Here is a 23,410-nt window from a genome sequence, read left to right as displayed (position 1 = left end):
TAAATAAGGAAAGGTATTACTTTTATCCATTTCTAATTAAATATTGAAGGGCCACCTATTTGTACAATGCAACAGGTACACAAGTAGGGAGCCAGGACAACAAGGGACAAAGGACAGCATGGGGCAGCAACGGGAACATTTTCAGTATAAACTGCACTCTACAGTCTGTACATGAACATACATCTATGTAGTGTACATGTAGGTGGACAAGCACACACTGTTGTCTTTTCACCAAATAAAATGTTAAACGTTTAAATGTCATACTTATGATAAATGCTTTATCATGTGGTATCATTATTACGCTCTGGTGCTCTTTTCATTTATACATTGGCATCATTTAAGGGCTGACAGTCTGAAGCACATTCCTCTGCATTGTCTGTCATTCAAGCGCCGTGAGTCAGTCTCTGTCTGTGTGGATGGGGAGCTGAAGGTGACTCACTGGGACAGGGAGCACAGCATCCTGTGCAGCATCCTTGACATCACTGAAAAACTAGGCTCCTGTTCTGGCCAGTTGCCGCGTACTGGCAGGTTTCCTCCTAGTCCAATGACGTGCAGTGTGGCTAATCGCTACCTCCAAATTTCCCATTGTAAGTATGTGCCCTGTGGTGGACTGGCATCCCATCCCACCTGTGTACCCCAACACATTTCTCATGTCGCTATGTTGGTAGTTGTCACACACGATAGCGGCTAATCAAAAAAAGACAAAGTAGCCCACAGAAGCACTGCTTTTAGCCCTGAACATTTTTCCTACTGTGAACAGGCTGAGCCCGTTCTTGTTAAAAGGTTACAATGTAGTTTAGATATAGGGGTATCACACTGTGTACTCATGCTTTTTCAGAACTGAATGGTAGATGCTGGGTAACTTGATAATCAATCCAGTTACATACTTCATTGCTTTTAAGAAGATAAACCAAGGAGTCAAATTTTAACTGTAGTAAAGCTTTATTTTCAAAACAATGCCATTGTGATTTTGTTTTGTTTATGAAAAGACACACAAAGTTTAAACTGTTCATTCATCACTAAGTTAAAGACCAGACTATTGTTACTATCATTACTATTAATGTTGTATGCTATGCTAAGCCAGTTTAAGCACACAGCAAACTGCCCATCATCATCATTCTATTTGGACATTTCTGATTATGAATTACCACGTAGGTAAAAGATACAGGAGCAAGTACTTATTTTCCAGCCGTTAATCCATGTTTTCTTTAATGTTTTTCTCTTGCCTGAACCACTATAACAGACCTGTAAATTTTCTTAAGACTGAATTAAAATGAGTAAATTATCAGGTTGATCTGCTACTCTTTCAAACGAGCTCAAGGGCCTGAGAAGCATCAGGAACTCCCAGTGTCTCCTGCAGGATTTCACCATCCTCGGCCTCATTTGAGTTTTCGAGGTACTTGCTGATGCCGCCAACACACTCCTGCTGTATTTTGGTGGGTTTGTCAGCAGCTGGCTTGTCAGCCTGTTCCAGACACGGGCTGCTTAGCTCAGGCGTGGAGCACCTGACGTCCTCTACCTCACCGTTCTCATGCTTCACCTTCACACCCAGAGCTATGTCCTCAGAAGGACTAGCTGTGATTATGGCCTCTGTGCTCGCCCCTTCTGAATGATCATACAGGTGGTTTTCACCTGCTTCAGAGCTCCCCTCTGTGGGACTATTGACCACGTTTTCCAGCATACCTGTTTCCTCCATCTTTTCATCAACAGGGGTACATGACTCGGAAACAGCGGTCTGAGGAGTACCATTGGCTGTTAAGGTGGCTTCTGTCTCAGTGTCTTTAGTGCTTTCGCTTTGACCTTCGGCCTTGTCAAGTGTTGGACTGACTTGGAAAATGGGAGCCTCCTGTATATTCTCTGCTTCCTCTGGTACTGGGTTTCCTTCAGCCTCTACCACCTCACTTACTTTGGAATCAACAGTAGCATCTTCAGGAACACGCAAGCCTTGGGAAGTGCTTTCCAATTCTGGAACACAGGGTTTGTGGTGCACTGACGTATCCGTGGCCATTGCTGAAATCTCGGAGGGATCATCAAGGGCAGATGAACGACATTCTCCCAGACTAATTTCTGGAGCTACAGCCAATGTTGTGGGATCTTTGGGTGATTCTAAATCTGGCTTGGAAATCAAGTTGATTGCAGTGCTGGATGTTCCAGGCTGTTCCAGGTCAGCAGAATCTCTTTGTACCTGGTTAACAGACCCTGGGTCTGGGTCCTGTGCTGTTGACTCAGTGCATGATATCTTTTTTTCTGTGGCTTTTGCAAAAATTTCATTCTCAGAATCCTGGGATTCTTCGATTGTCACGTCCGTTGCTGATGTGATGGAGCCTCCTGCTGCCTCAGGTCTGCTTTGGACATCTTGACTTTCTGGTGGAGATGACTCACTTGATTGTTGAGGTTCAGCAAAAACTTCTTTCTCGTTTGTCCCGGAGACCTCTGGTCCTGGATTCTTGGCCTGAGAGCTCAGTTCAGTTGCTGCAGATGCTTCTGCAGCCTTTGGCTCTTCATTTACTGTGAGGGGTGCAGTTTCTCCTCCTGCTGATGCTTCCTCTACTTCCTTTGGAGATGCATCAGGAGCTGCCTCTTCTGGTGGATTTGTTTCCTGTGATGTTCTGTTAGCCTCCACTGCAGCTTTCTCAACTGCAGTAGTATCCACGACGGTGCTGGAAGAACCTGAAGCTTCAGACTCTGACTTTAGTTTAAATGTCATTGAAGTGTCTTCCTCATTTTGCTTCCCGGTGTGTCTCCCTGCAGCCTCCTCCTTCTGGTCTTTTGGGTCATTCACATTGTAGCCCTTCTTCCTCTTGGTCAGCTTACCTCCCATATTGCCTCCTAAATTAAACCACAATTGATTAATTGCATGATATATATGCAGCAGCCAATGCTAAGCATATACCTAATGAAAGCAACACCCTCAAATTTATTGTGTATTTTGTTGTAAAAGTTAATCTTTACACTGCTTAATGTGCCCTGTATTCATAAATGCCCTATTCTCAGTGTCCCCTGCCTCTCTGGATCTGCGATAGGGTCCAAAATCACTGTAACTTTGAACTGCACAAGAAGTTACGGAAGATACTTATTACTGTATAAAATTCTGCTTAATTGCCAAAGGGAAGTATGTCCATTGAAACCTTAAGGTGGATTGTATGTGCAATATGAAAACATTGTAAAAACACTGTAGGTCCAGTGATAAGATTAAAAATACATTTAAGCAGAAAACTATGAATCACTGTGACAGCAATATGATTAAATCACCATGTTGGTTTGCATTTGCGTAATGACATACTTGGCTAGACTTATATGTATCACTAACTTTATAAAATGTCATAAAGTTTAAAGTAAATGAGACTAAGAGAAGGTCAAGAAAAAACGCTAAATTGACAAAGAATGAGGTGTCGGTTGACTTTTGTTACACACGTCACATTTGCACAGTGAAATACACATTTAAACACGCCACAAAAACACGTTAAATCTTATACACAGCATACTCGATCTTACTTTTTTTCTTGGCAAATGTCAACCCATGATTAAATAATATTTTTATTATTAAATTAATAATAATTAATAATAGCCTAATAATAATTAGTTGAACTTAAGAAAGAAGACATCTAGTGTTTCTATGTTCAGTTTAGCTAGGTTAATATGAACTTTTTTAATTAGGGAACGTGGATTTTAACATTTAACATATTAATATTCAGTATTTTAATAAAATTATCCAGTCAATTAAATTAATGAGCCTATTTTCCCTTTAGGCAAATAGATCGCATAATTATTTTAGGCAAAATCATTAAACCTGCAATTCCCCGTAATTACCAAAGGAACTGTCCTTAGTACTGCAGTCAAGAGGAAGCGGTGAGCCGTTGTACCAGGGTTAACTCGATCAGACACTAGGTTTAAACTACCATGGTTCTTTTGGAAGCAATGAGCCACAGCGTTGCTCCATAGTCATAAATTATTTGTAATAAACGTTTGTAAAATTTGAAAAATGAGATAGGCCTACACAAAAACGTGTTTAAAATCCAAATATGAAAAGAATTTAAGAGAGTTCTAAAAAAGAATGTGGCATAAAGGTGCCAGGAGAGTAACTATAGGCCTACGTATTTGTGAAGCGAAATGCCAATCGCGCCTAGGAAATGAACACGAAGTACATTTTACTACTTTAATGTGCTGAACTCTTACGACAACAGTAGACTGCTACTGCTTATATAGGCTACCTGATAACAATGAAAAAAGAATGAAACAGGTAAATACAAATTATTTTTAGCACTGTTGTAATCCAAATGAAAAAAATTAATCGATTTCTTAAATCCAAAGGGAAGCACAGGAAATTCCATCACGTTACATTTCGATGCCTGCGGTGGGGCAGGTAGTGCAGGAAGTAAAGTGTGATATCTCAAACAAATTTCAACAACAATGATTAACCCTTAAACTAGATCTCTGGATAATGAGGGTATGTTGTTCTGATCACTGATTTTAATCAAGCGCTAGATCTCAAGGCTGAATATAATGAATACATTCACAGGTCCACAATAAGCTCCCTGTCACCATCCCCGCCCCTCCCCATTCCATCCAAAACCATATCTAGAGCAACCTTCAAATGCTTCCCAAATTTTCAACTACGTTTAGGATCGATCGAGTGAACAAACAAACTGAGCAAAAATATCAGGTATGAGCTCGTTGTTAATAATAAATCCAAATTTAACGACGCTAATGGTTTACAAAAAGTGGCATGAGAATCCAGTCATTTAACGATAAATTACATTGAAATACTCTTAAAATAACTTGCAGTGACCAGACCTTTTAGTTTAAAGCATATAAATAAAGCCTATTAAAAGCCACTAAACAAAAACCATTTCCCCATTTAACTTCATTGTCATTATTCCTCAATATATTGTGACTTAATGTTCTGTCAAAGAACCACACCTTCGGTTTGCTCCATCAGACACTAGAAAGCTGATCTTTTTTCTGATTTTTTTCGCAGAAATGTCCGAGAAATACCCGTTATGTTGTATAAACTTATTATTGAAGAGAACATTCTGTGATGAATCCCTGGATGGTAACATTTGCACTTTTCTTAAAAAAAAGAGCACATGTACAGCACGAGAACAAAGGAGCGATGCGATCCTCTCCTCTCATTATCTGATCATTTTTTTCTCTCTTTACTCGCACCGTTATCACACCACGCGTTGCCAAAAATTTCTCAATATACTCAATATATTCTAAATGTAATTTGAGAAACCACACCTTGTAAAACAAACCAACCTGTTTTCCTTCTTAAATGAGACTTTAAAATCCAGAGTGGCACAGAAAAGTCGGCGGTCCTGTCTACCTCCCTGCAGGACTGAGCAAGGATCAAGCTGGCGACTCACAGCTGCACTCATTCCTATTCACTCCCAGAGGTACACTCTTCCAGGGCTATGCGGATTTTGTTATAGGCAACTCCCACCCCTTGGCCCCTCCCTGGACAAATTCACCATTATAGAAACCCATCAGTAATTATCCGTGTCCTCACCGATCCAATGCCTTTCTACAGCAAGCTTTTTCCCTTTTTGGGAATTATGATCCAGATGCTCAACTTTATTCTGACTCCTTTACTCAAGAGTGTAGCCTATTGTAATATAATAGTTTTCTTTTGTACATCCAAGGTAGTGACTATATTATTCAAACGTGTGGTTGTTCTAGAATGGTGGCAAAATTAAACGTACAAAGGGTCTAAAAACTTTAAAGTGATTGTTCGTAAATTATTCATCTAAACTATACGGAGTGGTAAAATTAGTGGCGCTGCCATTGCAGTTGTGGATTCACGATAATTTTTTTAAGTAGTCCCCGGTGATGGGGGCGGCATGGTGGTGCACTGCACTTGTGTTGTCGTGGGGTTTCCTCCGGGTACTCCGGTTTCCCCCACCACGGTCCAAAGACATACTGACATACCAGTAGGATAAGCGGGTTGGACAATGGATGGATGGATAGTCCCCGGTGCTTTGAAGATTTCTTTCACAGACGTATAAAACGTGACCCAATTATAGACCATACTCAATAAATTTTATATTTAGGCTATTTATTGACAGCTGTCAGAGGGAGGTAAACTTACCCTTCCTCAAATTACATGCTTTTTAAATCTATAATATATCAATATAAATATACATAGTCGGAGATATCAAGAACGTTACGCGTGTAGTTTATTATGGATAGAGTGCCCTCTAGTGTTAAAACTGTGAAATAGTGGTTTTACAGAAGGTCGACCCTAGAAAAGCATAATCTCCACAATACATACTGAAGCACTTAAAATATCTCTTCTTTTTTTTTTACCAATACAGTTTAGTTAATATAGCTTTTGATGCATACATATTTTATGGTTATTAAAATATTTATTTATTTATTATCTGGTTGTTATGAGTAATTGATGCACAACCTGTGTTGTAAAAACAAATAAAGAACCAATCCACAAAGTCCTCTGCTTTATGACTTTATTCTAGTGGTCTTTTTCAAAGCATATCCCCATGTATATACAATACAATATTCAATTGCAATATCTTGCTCTCTCACCTCTTTTTGGTGGTTACAACATCCACTTTCCAATTTTGACAACCAATCATTAATAATTGTATCTAGCTAATACTGTCATGTTACAGAGCCAAGCAGAGTAAAATATGTTAAATATTTTTAAAATATATTTAATATTATGTTAAATACTTTTTCAAATACTTTTGTAGCTTACAAATTACGTCTTCAATTTAATCAAACTGGCAAACATACAAATACTTTCTGACAATGTATTAAATGCACTACACAGTTAAAGAGGCAGGACAGCTAGATTTAATAAAAAAACACTATTCTGATTCACCAATTGGAGCAAGAAAATATAACTCATCTAGCTATACATCTGAAAATCTAACACCATTTTTCTGATAGCTCAAAAAGTCTGCATCTCTTTGTTTGTTGTATTGCTTATGTTTCAGTGTAGCAAATAACTTGCAGTGCTTACGAATGGATACTGACTCTATTGGTAAGTGAGGCCCATCGTGATACATTTCATAACAAGCACTTGATGGCCATGTGGCTGAGTTGGTTTCACTTTCATCTGATAGCTGCAGGGCTGTGAGTTTGGGTCATGACTCTGGGTTATGGTTTTGCCTGGCAAAGTCTGTTAATTATTCCTCTGCACAATCGAGCGGTGCGCTGTTGAGCTGAACTGGTGGAATAAGTGATGCCTTTGGTCTGTGAATGAGAAAAACAACACTAAACATTTAGACTGGATATATCATTTAGTTTTTTCTTAGCTCCCGTGTTTAATAAATATAACATATGTAATGGTTTCATATTGTATTTGATCTAAATTGATTACTGATTTCCTTTTGCAAATAACTATATTAGTGGTTTTATCATTTACTAAGACTTTTAGTAGGCCTATAAGTAGATTGTGTGCAATATCTTTACTGTTTTTAAAGCTGTGTCCCTTTTTCATACTAACATAGGACAATAAACCCAATTTGTTTTATTTTACATATTTCTACTTGTTTACAGGTGTTTATTGTTATTTTATATTTTAGTTTTTGATTATATCGGATACGGTAAATGATTGTGATAAAAACAATACTGAAATATTTAATGCGCCCAGCTGACACACAGACACTGATTTATTGACAGGTTTGCCAGTAAACTGGACCATAAATGACTTTTAAGTCCGGTAGTTTTTTTTTTTAAGTCCCGTAGTTTGTATACTGTCCTTTCAGGGTGATGACATCATTCTCGGTTATGCGATACAGGTGGAGCTGTCTAGTTTATCTCCTGATCCAAATTATGAAGTCTGAATTCAACGATTGTATGCTTCGTAAATTTTCCAAATCAGTGCAAGTGCAGACACGTTAGATAACAAGTCAGAATGGGATGCGGCGGCTGGGAGGAGCCTGACAGAAATGCTGAAGTGCACATTGCCGGGGTCCTTGGGCGCCCAGTTGCCGCCTCTCTTTGTGGATGCAGAAACAAAATGGCGCCCGTAATAACGAAGAAACCGTTCTGCACTGCTGGGGCTACAGATAGGAAGGAAAATAACAACGAAGACGAGGAAGGGCAGAACCTATGGTACGTACAAATCTGATTTACAGCTGTTCGTTTTATTGTTTGTGCATAATGTACTTTACCTTCTGTGCTTGTCCTGGTTCAAAATTCTGATGCATCTTGGCCGAGGGGCTGGCCGCACTCCCTTCAAAACAGTGTCTAATTCGGCTAGTTTACGTTATTTGGCTGGATTTAGTAACCCACGACCAACACGGTGTTGTGTTTTAATATCGGAACAACAATGTCTCCACAGCTTCAGAAATGTACGTGATAGCTGACGGGCCCCATTTCGCAGCGGTCGCTGCCTGCATGAGTCTGTTCTGGGCTGTAACCTGCTGTCAGCGCACCCTTCTATGGAAAGCGGCGGTTTAACCAAAAATTGTGGACACTTCCCACAGAAATAGATGGCAAAATTAGCTACATACGGGATTTAAGCGCTTGTTAATTATCAGTGCGATCACCTTTTATGGGAATTTAAAAAGCATAATTCTGAGATTGGTTTACCGGCATGTGGTGATTCCTGGCCTGTCGATAACGTGATGCTAACGCTATTGACAGCTAGCACGCTGAGCCCGAACAAAGCCTGTATTGAATAGATGGATGATATACAAGGATATAAATGTAGATGAAGAACTAGATGGAAAGAGAGACGTATAGAGAGGTAAACAGAACTTTTATTGATCCAGAGGGAAATTGGAGGCGTTACAGCAACAAATCCATAGATCTCGGCCAAAATTGACAGTATTAAAAGATGCAAATAAGAGATGTCATTTCAGAAGAATTGATTTCAGAGGTTGGTTTCTAAACGGAGGTCAATTATTTTGGCCTCTGTAACTGATACTTTTTTTTGCAGAAGTCTGTGTGACAATAACAGTGTTCCCGCTGTAGGCACTCCATTCTCAGCGACGTCTCTACCCGCTCCAGCTCGAAATTACCATCTGGGAAAAATATTTTAGTTTTCGGTGAGTAGTGCTGTAACGCTGCATGTGAATTTGTGTACTGTGTCTACCTGTGCAGTGTTATTACCAGTTTTTCTTGGACCCCTGCATTCACAGGAAATGTCATTGTAATATGTGGCAAAATGCATTGTTTTGGTACATCAGTATATTTGCCATATATTAATGAGACAAGATTCTGTAATTCTGTAAATTTTAGTTTAGTTCAAGGTGAGTGATATGAAATATATTTTTTTTAATTCTATAAATAATATCGGACAAAAGAAGGATCATATTATTTAAAACTACTGATTGTGAATGGGAACGCATTGGAGGTGCCTGATCACCAAACTATTTAATGTGATTTTGTGCATAAGCTTTAAAGGTACTGAGTGCCCCCCTTTTAAAACTTTGAGCACCCACTTCTCAAGAAGTCTTTGCATGGCCATGATGGTTATTTTATTGTATTACTGTTTGGCCCTTTTGTAAGGCTCTTAACCCCCAAAACTGCTGGGGGGCCCATGCTGACCCTAGGCACTGTCTCCAAACTTCACTCTCACGCCTGTATGTGTGCCTCAAAAGAAAGCAAGAAGGAGGACGTTAAAGCCTTTTCCAGTCTTAAAATGACTGGTTTTCTGTACTTGGTTTTCAGGAGAAGATGGTTCAGGAAAGACAACCCTTATGGCAAAACTCCAGGGTGCCGAGCACAATAAAAAAGGAAGAGGACTTGAGTACTTGTACCTGAATGTCCACGATGAAGACAGAGATGGTAGGTTTAAGCGTCTGCCTGTCTTGGAGGTGTGTGCTTTTAATGCCAGAATAGAATAATATGCAGGATGCTTTGACTTTGCAGTGAGCATTTAACTTGTGGAAGCAATCTAATGTATTCATGAGTTTGAGTGATAAGTCTTCAATACTACATTTCTGAAATAAGTCTTCAATTCTGAAATAACAATGGCAGTTGATTTTGCTGGTTGAAAAACCATCCTGATGAGTCATATGCAGTAGTACAGAATTATTTTAGTGTTGTGTTTTTTTTTTTTTTGGAAAGTGAAGTCTGGTCTTCGGCATCCATTTAATGGTCTTATCTAAATGATGGATACCTCTTTGGTTTTGAGCAGTATGGTATAAAACAGAGTTTGCACATTGAATGTTACTTTCTGAGATTGAGTGTGTGTTTGAATTTCTGTGACTTACAGATCTGACGCGTTGTAATGTGTGGATCTTGGATGGTGACCTCTATCATAAAGGTCTGTTGAAATTTGCTGCATCAGCGGAGTCCTTGAGGGACACCCTGGCCATGTTTGTGGTGGATATGTCTCGCCCATGGAACATCATGGAGTCCCTTCAGAAGTGGGCCAGTGTCCTCCGTGACCAGGTGGACAAGCTCAGGATCCCACCAGAGGAGCTGAAGGAGCTGGAACAGAAGTGTGAGTCTTGCATTGCTGTTTTGGTTATTAACCTGGTGAATGAGAACACTAGGTCTGTGCTAATGAAGCCAAGGTACTTAAATAACACCCACAATAGAAATGGAAATGCTTGTATAATTACCCATAGGCAAAGTACTTGAATACTGCACTACAGTGTCAGTATTTTACTGTATTTAATGCTGAAACACGGCCCTTAGGATTTGTTTTGACATTTATTTTTACATCCTATGTAATATGTGGTATTCTTAATATCAGACTGTGGTTTAACACACAGCCAGGGTTTAACGCAAACATTTTCCAGTTAAATTCATCATAGAAAGTTGAAAAAGTCACCAAGGGCCATTTAAACTCAAAATGAGTAACTAAAACAGCTGTGGAAGTACGTTTCAGCTGTTTTGAATAATTACACAGAACCATGGTTTTTAAAAAAAAAAAAAGCAAAAAAAACATGGGATTTTTACTTATATGTTGTTGGAAAATTCCATCAGTGTGTGAGGATAGAAAGAGGAAGTGTGGTGGTGAAGTGTCCGTTGTTGAGTTTAAATCGGTTCCTTGTTTTAAAATGCCGAATATCGAGATTAGATGACAGCTTAAGAAGGGCCATGGAAAATGTCTGCTGGAGCCGGTACCTTCCACTTACTAATGTGTCTCTGGGGTCTGTAGGAAAGCACTCCTGCTTTTTGGCTGATAAGCCAGACATCTTTGGCTTCCTGCAGCAACAAACATGTGTAAGGACTTGAAATAGGGTCAAGCTCGTAAGTGACACTGTGACTGCAGCAGCTTGGCGCCCTCCTCTGGAGAAGGGGGGTTGTGTGGGCGAGCGGGGGATGGAGAGTGACGTCATTGTACGGGGAGACAGCGAAACAAAGGGACCGGATCCAGTTTGCTGCTCTTGCAGGGAGTTGCATCATGTTTCTTGACACCAGGGTCACAGTGTGGAGGAAGATATGAGGGAGGAAGGGGGGGGGGGTCATTCTAGCACTGCCCAAAACTAAGTAGGGAGGAGGAAACTGTCATTAAGGCTGTTTAATCTCAGACCAGACTCATGTTTTGTGTGTAAGTTGTGACATCGTTAAAATTCTGGAGATCATGTGCTTTTTATGAACTGACACTTACTCATCCCTGTGTGTAAATCAAATCTTCAACTCTACCCTTAACGTGTGTCATGTATGTTTGTTTTGTAACTATATGAAGTTTTTGGCTTCCATTTCAACATGTAATACAGGTTATAAATTTATGCACTTGATGCTTAGCATTATAAAACTTTGCTGTCGGAATGTTCTGTTGTACTTATAGTAACCTGTCATTACTTTGCAAATTCCCTCTGTATAGAGAAAAATGGAAAAACTGTAAAAGATGAATTGCTATCTGCTTTGTTTCCACCCTGCTCAGGCTGTGAAAGACTTGGGGCTCATAGATACTTAGCCTTCTTTTGCTTTACTTTTAACGCAAAAGTCATGGGTTTTAAAACAGTGTTTTTGCTGGGCAGTCAGCCAGGAACCATGTGATCTAACTTTGATTTTAAGTACCAGTCAAGTGATTTGTCATGTTTTAACCCAAGAAGTTTTATTTGTGTAATAAGAACATTAGTATTATGGGAACCATGGACCTTGACAGTTTTTCTCTCAGTTTATCAGTTCCCAGTTTTTCATTTGATTGAATCAAAATAGGAATGTAGGAAGTGACCCTGTGAAGCAGCCTTGTGAAAGCCATTCCACCAGGCTCTCCGCTCCCATGCTAATGTGGTTCTAGCAGAAAGCCTATTGTAGTACTAATTGTAGTCTCCCTTTTGTGAAGCAGTCCCTGTGAATGCCATTCCACCAGGCTCTCAGCTGTCCTGCTAAGGTTCTGTTTGATATGTGGCAGCTACACATAACTGGTAAACTCTGCTTAGCACTGGAAGTGATGTCTCAGCAGCTGCAGCCTCTATCAAAGCCCTCGGTTTCATTGGAACCAGTGTCGGCACTTAGTGGGGACCCGTCACGTTACCAATTCTGGGGCAGCCATCATTGTATTCTCAGACTGACTCTGGCAGCCACAAATTATGAGCGTTGGCATATTCCGGACCTTTTCAGTGTTGTTGGAGACCTAAAGGAAATATGATCTTCCCAGGTTGTTTCAGATGTGGGGCTGTGATCTCAAAATGCAGAATCAGCTATGTGAACGTTAGGGAGTTTTAGAAGCTTCTAGACAAATTTTATTTTTTATTTTATTTAAAAATACCCTGTATTGCCAGATGTCTGAGCTTATTACCATACAGCTGTCACACAGAGCACATTCATTCAGCTCTCTTCCCACGTTAAAATAGTAAGACTACGAGTTCCCTTGCTGTAGCATGTCAAGTTTTATGCATTTCTTGCTCTAAAAAGGCTGGTGCTTCCTGATAAATTATACAGTGTGGGCCCCCCAGAAGATAATGTTCTGTTTCTGTGTTGAGCACCTGCTTGGGTTATTTTTTTCCTCCTGTGAGAGACATGACAGGCAGTAGAGAAGTAGCATTCAGTCCAGTTGTGCTGAAAAAAGCCTAGTGATCTGTCCTGAAAGTTCTTACCTGCTGCGTGGAATGTACTGGCAGAGATGCGAGGACCAGTTTTCAACAGCAAAGAGATGTAATCATCCTCCAGTTGCCAGCTGTTCTCCTTGGACAAGTATGAAACCATTTCAGAAAAGGAGCTTGGGACTGATGTGTAGGCTATACAAGACAGCTTTTGTTTCATTGTCGAGGTGCATCACAGGAGTATTTGAGTGTCTGTGGGGTAGGCTTCTGACAGGTTAGCTCTGCATTGGGCTGTGAATTGAGCTGTCTGCTTGACTGTGTTTGCGTGTTTGAATAAGCAGTGCATTCTGTGAATGATGTCTAGTTTCTGCTAGAATTATACTACAGCACAGAAAATTTCCTTTATGAAACTGGCTGCTGCCCAATTATCATGGCTCAAATTTATCGTTCGACCATTTATTTACCAGATTCTCTTGTCCTCAAGTGTGGCAAATAGTACTTCACAAACATGCTGTTGACTTAACCACAGTATCAATGAAGGAAAGTAAAGACTACTAGGAACTTTAGGCAGCATTTCATAGGTTTGCAGTGATGAGTGCCTTCCGTATATTTGATCAGTGAAAGTCATTCCTGTCTGTCTGTTCCCAGTGGTGAAGGACTTTCAGGAGTACACAGGACCTGAGGAGGCCCCCCTAGGCTCGCCACAGAGACGGATCCCTTCCAGCGGGACAGATGAGACAGTGGTGTTGCCACTAGGGGAGAATGTATTAACGCACAATCTGGGTGTTCCTGTGCTAGTAGTTTGCACAAAGGTGAGTCAAGTAGCCTTCCGATCTTAAAGTTTTGAGATTCACTTCTTATCAGGACATTCCATAGATGTTTTGAACCCGTAGTTAGAAATAGGTTTGCTGTGTCCCAATGGCTCTTGGGCTGTAATATTTTTTGCTTAAAATTACAACCGATTCTTTGTGTCCTCTGGTCTGTGGTTTTCATGATTTGTTGCCTGATCATCCCTCTTTTCTGATGTCTGCTACCAGTTGTGCCTGAAAGGCAACAATTATCGTGATGAATATTATCCTTTATTCAGTTTCCAAACTTTTCCATGGTAGCTGCTTCAAGCAAAGAAATATTCCACTATATATTCTTTTTTTTTTGCCCACCACCACCCCCCCCTCTTCGGAGGACAACTTTATGTTTAATTACAACATGTATACAAAAAAAAAAGAATAAATGCTTACATTCACTTTTTTATCACACGTAGATGGGGGGGCTCATAACATACAAAAACCTCAAATGCAACATAAAACAAATAACAAGCATACAGGAGGCAAAAATAGTGCCACCTTGTGTCATCCGACAATGATGACAAAGCAAAAAGACACAGACAAGAGACAATACGAGACAATACGAAGTGACTTACAAGAGACTGGGACACGGCAGATAAGCAGCTACTGTTGGGGATGCTAAAATTGATCAAATGTATGTGTATGTGCGGGGTTTGTACTAAAAGTTTATAAGTTTATATTATCCACTAGTTATTCTGACTTCTCATGTGCTTTTTCACATGCATGATATGTCCTGTACAACAGTGTGTTGGAATGGTTTCCACTGCTTGGAGGATATCCATTCCTGTCTTTCAAAGTTTCTGAGTTCTTTTGTGTTTGCAGTAACTACTTTTGTAAGGCATGGGCGATAAAAAAAAATAAAAAAAAAAGAAATATGCTGATCTTCAGGGTAAGGCCTTGTACAAATCCAGACCAAAGGTTTTGTTTCAACCCACCGGTTGAGGCTAAAGGTCACAGTCACAGGGTATTCTACTGGCTGGTTGAAATAAAACCTTGGTCTGGATTTGGACTTTCTGGACCTGAACTTTCCGCCACTGGTGCCTTTAAATTCAGGAAGTGTTAGCTGGTCTTGTAATCGTTCTGTGGTTATTCAGACATGATCAGAGAGTGGAACTGTCCCAGAGCAGCAGGAAGGAATCTTTTTCTTTGTTAGAAAGGTATGACCTGCATCTGAGTTTTCTGTTGTAAGTAATTGTGCTCTTTGTTCTCAGTGTGACACAGTGAGTGTTTTGGAGAAGGAGCATGACTACAGAGAGGAGCACTTTGACTTCATTCAGTCCCACATTCGACGTTTCTGCCTTCGCTGTATCCTTTCATAGTCAGCCACACTGGCTTTCCCATCTCTTAATAAACCACTTCCCCTTCACGCTCTTGAAATTCCATTGTGAATCTGCCCTTAATCAAGCCCTATAGACGGAGCTGCCTTGATTTATACTTCTGTCAAAGAGGAGAAGAACCTAGACCTTCTCTATAAATATATTGTCCACAGACTATATGGCTTCCAGTTCTCCACACCTGCTTTGGTGGTGGAGAAGGATGCTGTCTTCATGTGAGTGGCTTATCTTTCCTTCTGGGTTTCAAGTGCCCCTGCTTTACAGTGTAAAACTTGGTTTAAATCATGATAAATGTGGCCGAGTTGTTAGTTATCAGTTTTTCCATTAACACTGCAAACAATTGGAAATACAGGATCAATTGGACCACTAGCTATAAGGATTTATTCTGTTTTTAATTAATTTAATTCTCCCTTCTTCCATAGTCCAACTGGTTGGGATAATGAGAAGAAAATCGGTATTTTGCATGAAAATTTCAACATGGTTAAAGTGGATGATCCCTTTGAAGATTTTATTGTGAAACCTCCAGTCAGAAAGGTAATGGACCTTTTATAAATTTTCCCACTCATAGCATCATAAAGGCTAGTAGCTAGTCTACAGATTTTTTTTCACATACTGCATGTAAGGAGGTCCTCCAACTTACAGGGAAATTTGGGGGTTGGTGGCAGGATCGGCACTCCAGCCACTGGAAAAAACTCACACTGTACCATTTGGACTTGTGTGGTGCTGAGGTATCACCTGCCACACAGCTGCACTTAGGTTTTCATCCCTGAGGTGGTTTGTTGTGTGGCGAGTGCGGCACGAGCTGTAATCAGTGTGTGCTCTTTACCTTATGTATTTGTGCAAAGCCAACACCTGCACATAGTTCTGATTTTCATAACTAGTGTTTTAATGACTGTTTTTCATATTCTACATATTCAGGATCAGGATTTCTGATACTTTCTTACTGTGTTAACTGCCTCCATCCGTCTCCCTCCTCCCATCCTGTATCAATCCAGTTGGTTCATGATAAAGAGGTGAATGCAGAAGATGACCAGGTATTCCTCATGAAGCAGCAGGTGAGTAGAGGCCAGGGAATATCACTAATGATGATGACATCTCATTCACCATTGTACATGTAGAAGTACTTACGAATTCCTTCATTTTCGCATGTCCCCTCTTGTTCTCCTAAGAGAGAGACAAACATAGGTGAGAGAGTGAGCCTTGGGCTCACAATGTAGGGTCAGCCATTTTTCCATTGCCCTTCAAACAGTTTTTGGTGCCCAGCAGTAAAATGGTTATGCTTCCGGATATAAGATTTGAACCCATAACATTGGCACATGCTCTGTCCCACAGAGCCCCCGCCATAGCAATAGAGAATCCGGTCGTTTTTTTTTTTTTTTTTGTGGATCCCATTAGAAAAATGTTTATACAGTTCATTAATTTGTTGTGTTTTTATCACCCCTCCTGTTGCAGTCGCTATTGGCAAAACAGCCGGCCACTCTAACAAGAGGAACGGTGAGTAATACCAGCACAAATGCTACTCCTGTGTCGTACACAGTTCATTATAATATTACTGCTTTAAAGTGGTGGGGTCAGTCATTGCCTCAATATGGGTTTCTCACCTTTCGCTATTACGATTTACGATTGACTTTATTGATTCCAGGGGGAAATTTTGTCTTTTGATTTGTAAAAGCTTAGTCATAACATTCATATAAAAAGTTGGTTGGTTTATGTGATACATTTTTGGTCCCTTCTGGTGAATTTGGTGGTCATGTACATCACCCTTCAGATAGTATGATATATATTTTTTTGTGAATGTGAAACTGATGAAGCATGTCATTTAATGAATGCTGTTAGCAGGTCAAAATCCTGGCAGATGTTTAAAGAGGGCAGTTCACTCTTTCTGTAACAGGAATCGCCCGCTCGACCTGTGTCAACGTCACCCCGGCCCGCCGGTTGGGCAGGACCTGCCAACGTTGCCAGTGTTTCGCCCATGACGACTGTCAAAAAACCTGACCCAAATATGAAAGGTAGGGCCTTTTTTAAGTGCGAATGTAGAAATGTGTTTTGTGGTGGAACTCCTGTGAATGCCTGGTATACAGGTACTATCAGCGAATCGCCTTTTCTGGTGGGGTTTGTGGTGATTCATTAACATGTCATATGCACTAGATTTGCAGAATGTAGATAATGTCTACATAACATCAAGATGAATTGGTAGAAATCATATTTGATTTCTATGAATGGTAGCCCTTTTCTAACCACAATCTGTTGAATGCCCCCTCCCCCACATCTTCCAAGGTGCTGCTGCAAATGAGGGTGTCCTGGCCAACTTCTTCAACAGCCTGCTGAGTAAGAAGACTGGGTCCCCTGGAAGCCCTGGTGCTGGTGGGGGAGCCGTCCAGAGCTCAGTCAAGAAAACCGGTGAGATGCTCTTCTCAACCATGTGCTCTGCCTACTGGTCTCTTCCCCCTGCTCTCCCTGCTCTTCTGTGCCTACTGGTCTCTTCCCCCTGCTCATATCTGGTATTTTATCTTCTGCTTCCTCATTAACCTGGATTTATGCCATGATAAATGGTGTTTCTCCTGCCGCCTTTTGACTCGGTGGTTGTTACTTATTTATAGAGCTTGGGATGAACTGTTGGGACAAACTGATGCAGAGATTGTCAGGGGGAAATGGACATTTTTTCATCAGTATAGAACAGGCACACGTTCTGGGTATTTTAATAATGTGGATATGTGAAGAGTGTGATTTAAGTGTGAATTTACATTTAATGCCATGCATGCAAACATGATTTGCTTTGTTTGTGATGCAGGCCTTCATGCAACCCCCAAATAAAATTACTGTTCTTTTGTTTCTTTTAAGGGCAGAAGCCAGTTTTGACTGATGTTCAGGCAGAGTTGGACAGAATGACTCGCAAACCAGACTCCATGGTAACGGCTAACACAACAGCGGAGAATGAGGCGTGATCTCACCCACAGGGTCGTCCATTGAAAATGCTACAATACATGCTGAAACAAAAAAATGCAAATGACCAAATTCCCAATGCGTATCAATGAACAGCAGATGATGATGGTCTAATGATGAGATACCACGATCAGGTCTGTTTTTCTTGTGGTGGGAAGAGGAAGGTGAAAGTGGAAGATGTGGAGTATAAAGGTAGGACTACGGATGTACAAGGCTCGTTTCAAAATGTGCCTCGGCCTGGGGAGATGGCTCAACTCCAGTGTTTGAGTGCATTCCAACAGACCCAAAATGTACTCTCTAATTGGGAATGAAAAGAGCCTTCATTTTGGTCTGAGTAATTTGACAATTTCGTTCGATGCATACAGAAATCATATTAAAAATAAATCCAGTTCACAGCACCAAATGTTTAAAAGAGAAACCTTGCGGCTACTCGAGATGTTAAACTAGCCTGACATCATAACACTAATGTGATGAACATATTGGCTGGTAGGACTTTGAGGGTTATGCTGTTTAAATCCAGACCACTGCTAGACAGTAATGACACCATTTTTGTTTTGAAATCTGTAAATATAAGCAATCTATTACATCAGTCACTGTATAAAATGTGGTTATTTTGAAATTATGAATACAAATTTCAGATATTTAAAAAAATCTGTCAGGTTTGGTAAGTCAGGTTGTATTTAAAGCAGACCTTTTGGCTACAGAGTTGGGTGGGTAGGGACCCTTACTTGCTATAACTCCAAGTGCCTGATGTGTTGAACAGTTTTTCATTGTAGAGGTGCTTGCCTACTAAGAACATTTATTACAGTACACTTTTTTGCCACTTTTCCAAATTTGTATTTATGGTTTTGTACTATAGACTTTTGGCCTTTTGCTTATTGTTTATAATGAATTTCTCATTGCCAGTGCCTGTATGAAAAGGTCTGAATCTCTGAGCAATAGGCAGAATGCCCTTTTGTTTTTTGTTTTTCTAACAAAAAGGTGGAATAAATTGAAATGAAGTGACTGTTTCTACAGGTTTCCAGAATGATAGCGCGTTCCTCATTGAGAACAGCCCTCTCTCGCATCAGCGAACACTGTGGCCAAATTGATCAGTCAGTGGCATAATTGTAGTCAATCACGTGATTTTTGTCATTGTTAGATGCTAAAACATTCCCATCGTCTACACGAAGCACTTCATGGGGATTTTAAGTCTGACCTCTTTGCAATTGTTGATGGTGAGTTGGTATAGCAGTTAGAAATTTCCGATGTATAATTTTGATGGTGATGTCTGCATATGTGTGCAGTGGGTGAGCTCTGGGCTGGGTACCACCTTTTCACAACCACCTTGGTATGAATCTTTAAGATATCAGCTTTACAGGAAATCGTTGACAGTTTTTTTTTTTTTTTTGCTTTTCAACTATTAACATTACATCAGTTTCACCACTGTAGTGAACCAACATGCAAGACTTATAACTGCCTGAATACAAGACATTAAATGTACTAGTGCTTTAAAAGAAAAGAATTGGATCAACCAAAGATCACTTTTTTCAGTATTTGGTCATTTCCCATCTGTTTAGCTGGTAAAGGCAAAATAACTATGCTAGTACCTAGTATTGGTGGTTAATGAATAGCAGTGAATAATAAAAAAAAAAAAAAAAAAACGCCACAGCTTTGATCTTCTGAGGTAGACAAATCAGCCTTAAGACACTCTAGCCATTTCTGCTGAGTAAGTGCTATTTACTTACTTTAAACAGCACTGTAAACTTATGTTTGACCTAATGCTGTATTCATAATGATTAAACAAGGCCTGTGTATTAAAAACAAACTTTAGAAAACTGTTTGAGTTTTGTAAAATATTACAGCGATTTCAACCTTTGAATTCCTAGGGTTTTGGTAAAGAATTTTTGTAAAATGTCTGCCATCCCTTCATTGTCATTATTGTCATATTTCATTGACTTGTCACATAGGCTTTCCACTTCTCCATATTTCATCTTGCAATACTGTTGTCTGAACCACTGTGTAGTTTAAGGCATCTGTCTGCAGGAATTAGGCAGCAGTCTTGTCCTCGGACTCAAATCCTGCTTCCCTATATTCCAAAGAGGCTATAGCTGGTGCTTCCCCCACCAAAATTCTTCATATTGAATGTTGAATTGCATATAATTTCCAGTGACAGTTTAATATTACATGGAAAGAAGTCTGCTTACCATAAATATGTATGTTTGGCTCCAATAAACTAAATCTTACATGCTGCTTAAATGAAAATTTGCACCTTTTTTTTAGTATTAAGTTTTTTAAGTATTTCAAGTATGTACGTAGATCCCGGTTCCAATATAGCTGATTCCGCACTACAGGTATTTTATTTATTTTTTATTTGGTAATGTCCTATGTCCATACTGGACGGCATTTGCTACACAACATGCAAACGTGTCTGAGTTTTCACCAAGGGCAACTTTGGGTTGAGTATTGCGGGGTTGAAGTCTCCACCCATTTAAGAGGGGTCCAGGGGGGTTGCATTGGTTGGTTTTGATTACTGGGGAGGTAACCCCCCCCCCCCCCCCCCCGATCATTAATGCCCGTGTTTTTCTCAGACCAATAGGATAACGAATCGGGAGACAATTACAGTTAATTCTTTCATCGTCTTTCAATCCATGTTACGATCTCAAAACGCCGTTACCGTGGATAACTTGTTTCGCCGACTGTCGAATTGAATTTCCTACAGCATGCAAAACTGTATTTATGTAATTATAATTGCGGATTCCCATTGCCTTCAATCTTCCGGGTCCTTCAATGAGCGTTTCGGTTTCAGGACGCTCCAGTGGCTGTACTTCCGGTTTGGTATGCTTTGCATCCCTTTAAGAGGAAGGGGGTTTGGAGGAGCATGCGGAAGTGTGACGCCTCTGGATTTGTTGGACCGAGACGTTTGCAACTGGTTTGGGTTGGACTCCTGCCTTAGTGCGCATTTCCTCCTTGGGGGAAGCTGGAAGCGAGTGACCGACGGGGCGGGGACTGACTCCTGGAGCGACACAGCGGAGCGCGATCGGCATTTCGGCCATAGCCTCCAGAGTGTAACGCTCCAATGAAAGCTACGTCACGTTTTTCCACCTATGGTGTAGGCTAAGGAAAGGACAGGGGTCTGTAAGCGAAAGTGTAACGATGAGAGGAGCATGCTTTCCTTTCCAGCTCGAAAATGAGTCGATGGGGTGTGCTGAGTGAAAGTAAGCCAATTAATCAATTATCACCGGGCTGCGAGTTTCGGTTTGATTATTATATAATTAATACACCGGTTTCGGGCACTTCGGGTAGATGTGCTGGAGTGAACAACACGGGATTGAATCGCTCAGGCTCAAAATAATATTAGAATTGTTCCGACACGGCTCACTAGATTAGTTATTCTTAGTCGAGCAGTTGTCATTTTTAGTTTGTGTCTAACGTAACGCTTGTAATTATTAGCTATATATTGAAGCAATATCCGCGTTATTGCTTATAATATTACATACGAATTGTCAAGATGAGAAATACCGAGGAGATGTGTGGAATTGGTGGCGAGGCCTCGAACACTTCAATGAACTCTGGGGCAAACAGCCCCTATCAGCCCACCACGGAGCCTGTGCAGTCCAGGAGCCGACTGGGCGGTATCAGGTGGGACACGGGCTATCTGAGATCCAGCGTCGGCATCCTCAAAATCCTCCAGCTGGTAAGTGGCGCATCTCTCCGCTTGTCAGGTCAGTTTGCAAATACAGACACTCACTTTCACTTATCACAAAATTTCTCAATATATTCTTGACCCAGTTTCCTCCACAGCGTTTAGAATAAATTTTAATAAACACTTAAGAAAAAAATATATCGCATGCATTATTATTAAGTTGCTCATCAAATGTGTTTCAGTCTCGCGCACTGAAGCAATATCGTTCTCGTTTGTAAATTTCTTATGTTATTTGTGGTGTAGTAATGAGTACTACAGCATGTGAAGACTAACAAAGCAGGTGCTGTGCGTGCAGCGTGCACATGCAGCGTGTTGATTTTTATAGCGTGCATGCATTATTGTACAAATGAAAATGAGCAAAGCTGTCTTCTCTTTTTCAGTGGTAGATATTTGTTATCTAGGTGGAATTGCAGGCTTGAAAAACAAGGATGCCGTTCTGGTGCTTGATAAAAAAGAGAATGAATTTGAGAACAGCGTCTCTGTGTTTAGATCGGTTTTGTATTTCTCTAGAATGTTCCAGTTCCTTGTTTGTTATCCGATTCAATAGATGCACTGTTTATGTAAAGCGCCCCGGCTCATTTATGCATGAACGCGCACATTTTTTATTTCTGCTTCGCTTTTTTATAATAATTTAGGCTGTGTTCCTCTGATAATTTAATGTAGAAATGTTATACACGAGTCTGGGAGCCTAGGTTTTCCGATTAGTTTCCCGATAGTTACTAATAAAGTTTTTATTTTAGATAGAACCATGCAAAAGACAGAAAAAATGTTGGTTATTCCCTAGTAGTACGTCAACAGATATAATGTGTATATTATAGTTGTGTTTTAAAGTTAACAGGAATACTTTTTGCCCATTGGAAAGAGGTGGCATGTTCGTTTTAGGCTACCAGTTTGGATTAAAGGTTAGATCGTTGCATGGAATTAATAGCTTGTTACTGTGTTTAGATCTTCAGTATTTACTTGAAGCACTGCGTACAATGTACATAGTGACCAGGATATAAATTATCACAAGGATTAAAAAGTCAGATTGGTACTTATTTGTATTCAGTCTTACATACTTTCTAACGCTAGGTTTCTGTAATGGTTTCTTTGTAAATGAAACCTGAACAGCCTATGTGCTGATGTTTTTGGTAATATCATAAGCTGGAAACATGGGCGTTTACTAGAGAGTTTGGGCCCCATGAAAACATATTTTATGGGGCCCTCAACGCAAACCAGTCCAATTATGTTCCAAATTTTTTAGGGCCCCTGTCACTCAAGGACCCTTGGAATCACTCTCTCTCCCCCCCCCCCCCCCCCCCCCCCCCCAAATTTACAGGGCCTCTTGATGAAAATCATCTTATTTTTACTTGCAATAGTGGATGATCTCTCTCTTTGTGCAGAATAGATAGAATAGCTTTTGTATTTGCTGTGATATTCCTGGTCACAACACCTATTCATTTTGAAAGGTAGTCATGTCAGGGCTACAGGTGTTCATTACAGGCAGAAAACTTGATCCCGCATTGCCAAGATGGGCCTGCGACCTCCTTCCTTTGTGTCCACTGGAGGAAGTCTTTGTCTTGGCATCATCTTCCTGTGGCTTGTTCGGTTTGTTAAAGCACTATTGACTGGCGGCAGACTGGGTAATCATTTACCCATGAAACATTTATTTTGAATATTTCTTTCAATAGATTGTATTGGCCTATG

The 23,410-nt window shown here is 40.3% G+C and overlaps 3 protein-coding genes across 5 annotated transcripts in view; 2 read left to right on the top strand and 1 right to left on the bottom strand.

Moving 5' to 3' along the window:
• Positions 1 to 918: 918 nt before the first annotated feature.
• On the bottom strand, positions 919 to 5,389 carry LOC111857434 (uncharacterized). The gene is made up of 2 exons (XM_023838303.2): positions 5,260 to 5,389; positions 919 to 2,829 (listed from the first exon to the last, which is right to left on the bottom strand). Exon 2 carries the CDS (start codon positions 2,819 to 2,821, stop codon positions 1,307 to 1,309), a length of 1,515 nt encoding a protein of 504 aa, XP_023694071.1. The 5' UTR covers positions 2,822 to 2,829; positions 5,260 to 5,389; the 3' UTR covers positions 919 to 1,306.
• A 2,468-nt stretch (positions 5,390 to 7,857) lies between these two features.
• LOC111857432 (cytoplasmic dynein 1 light intermediate chain 2-like) lies at positions 7,858 to 20,271 on the top strand. 2 transcript variants are annotated; one of them, XM_023838302.2, is made up of 13 exons: positions 7,858 to 8,079; positions 8,944 to 9,017; positions 9,643 to 9,759; positions 10,190 to 10,420; positions 13,566 to 13,729; positions 14,974 to 15,067; positions 15,176 to 15,311; positions 15,519 to 15,630; positions 16,092 to 16,151; positions 16,549 to 16,590; positions 16,988 to 17,105; positions 17,374 to 17,496; positions 17,943 to 20,271. In XM_023838302.2, exons 1-13 carry the CDS (start codon positions 7,880 to 7,882, stop codon positions 17,957 to 17,959), a joined length of 1,488 nt encoding a protein of 495 aa, XP_023694070.1. In that variant the 5' UTR covers positions 7,858 to 7,879; the 3' UTR covers positions 17,960 to 20,271. The 2 variants fall into 2 exon arrangements, with proteins under 2 accessions (XP_023694070.1, XP_023694069.1); XM_023838301.2 differs by having other exon boundaries at positions 7,880 to 8,079; positions 17,938 to 20,271.
• Positions 20,272 to 20,858: 587 nt separating this feature from the next.
• The window catches only part of LOC111857439 (CKLF-like MARVEL transmembrane domain-containing protein 4), a 27,045-nt gene continuing 24,493 nt past the window's right edge, over positions 20,859 to 23,410 (top strand). The window contains exons 1-2 of one of the 2 annotated variants that reach the window (XM_023838315.2): positions 20,859 to 21,236; positions 21,530 to 21,715. In XM_023838315.2, the coding sequence (XP_023694083.1) occupies positions 21,530 to 21,715 (186 nt within the window). In that variant the 5' untranslated portion in view covers positions 20,859 to 21,236. Of the gene's footprint in view, positions 21,716 to 23,410 lie in introns of both variants that reach the window. The other variant, XM_023838314.2, reaches the window with a different exon arrangement.

Source organism: Paramormyrops kingsleyae, chromosome 13, assembly GCF_048594095.1.
Source record: "Paramormyrops kingsleyae isolate MSU_618 chromosome 13, PKINGS_0.4, whole genome shotgun sequence".
In the NCBI taxonomy this organism is placed as follows: domain Eukaryota; kingdom Metazoa; phylum Chordata; class Actinopteri; order Osteoglossiformes; family Mormyridae; genus Paramormyrops; species Paramormyrops kingsleyae.
This window is presented reverse-complemented; position numbering and strand designations above follow the sequence as displayed.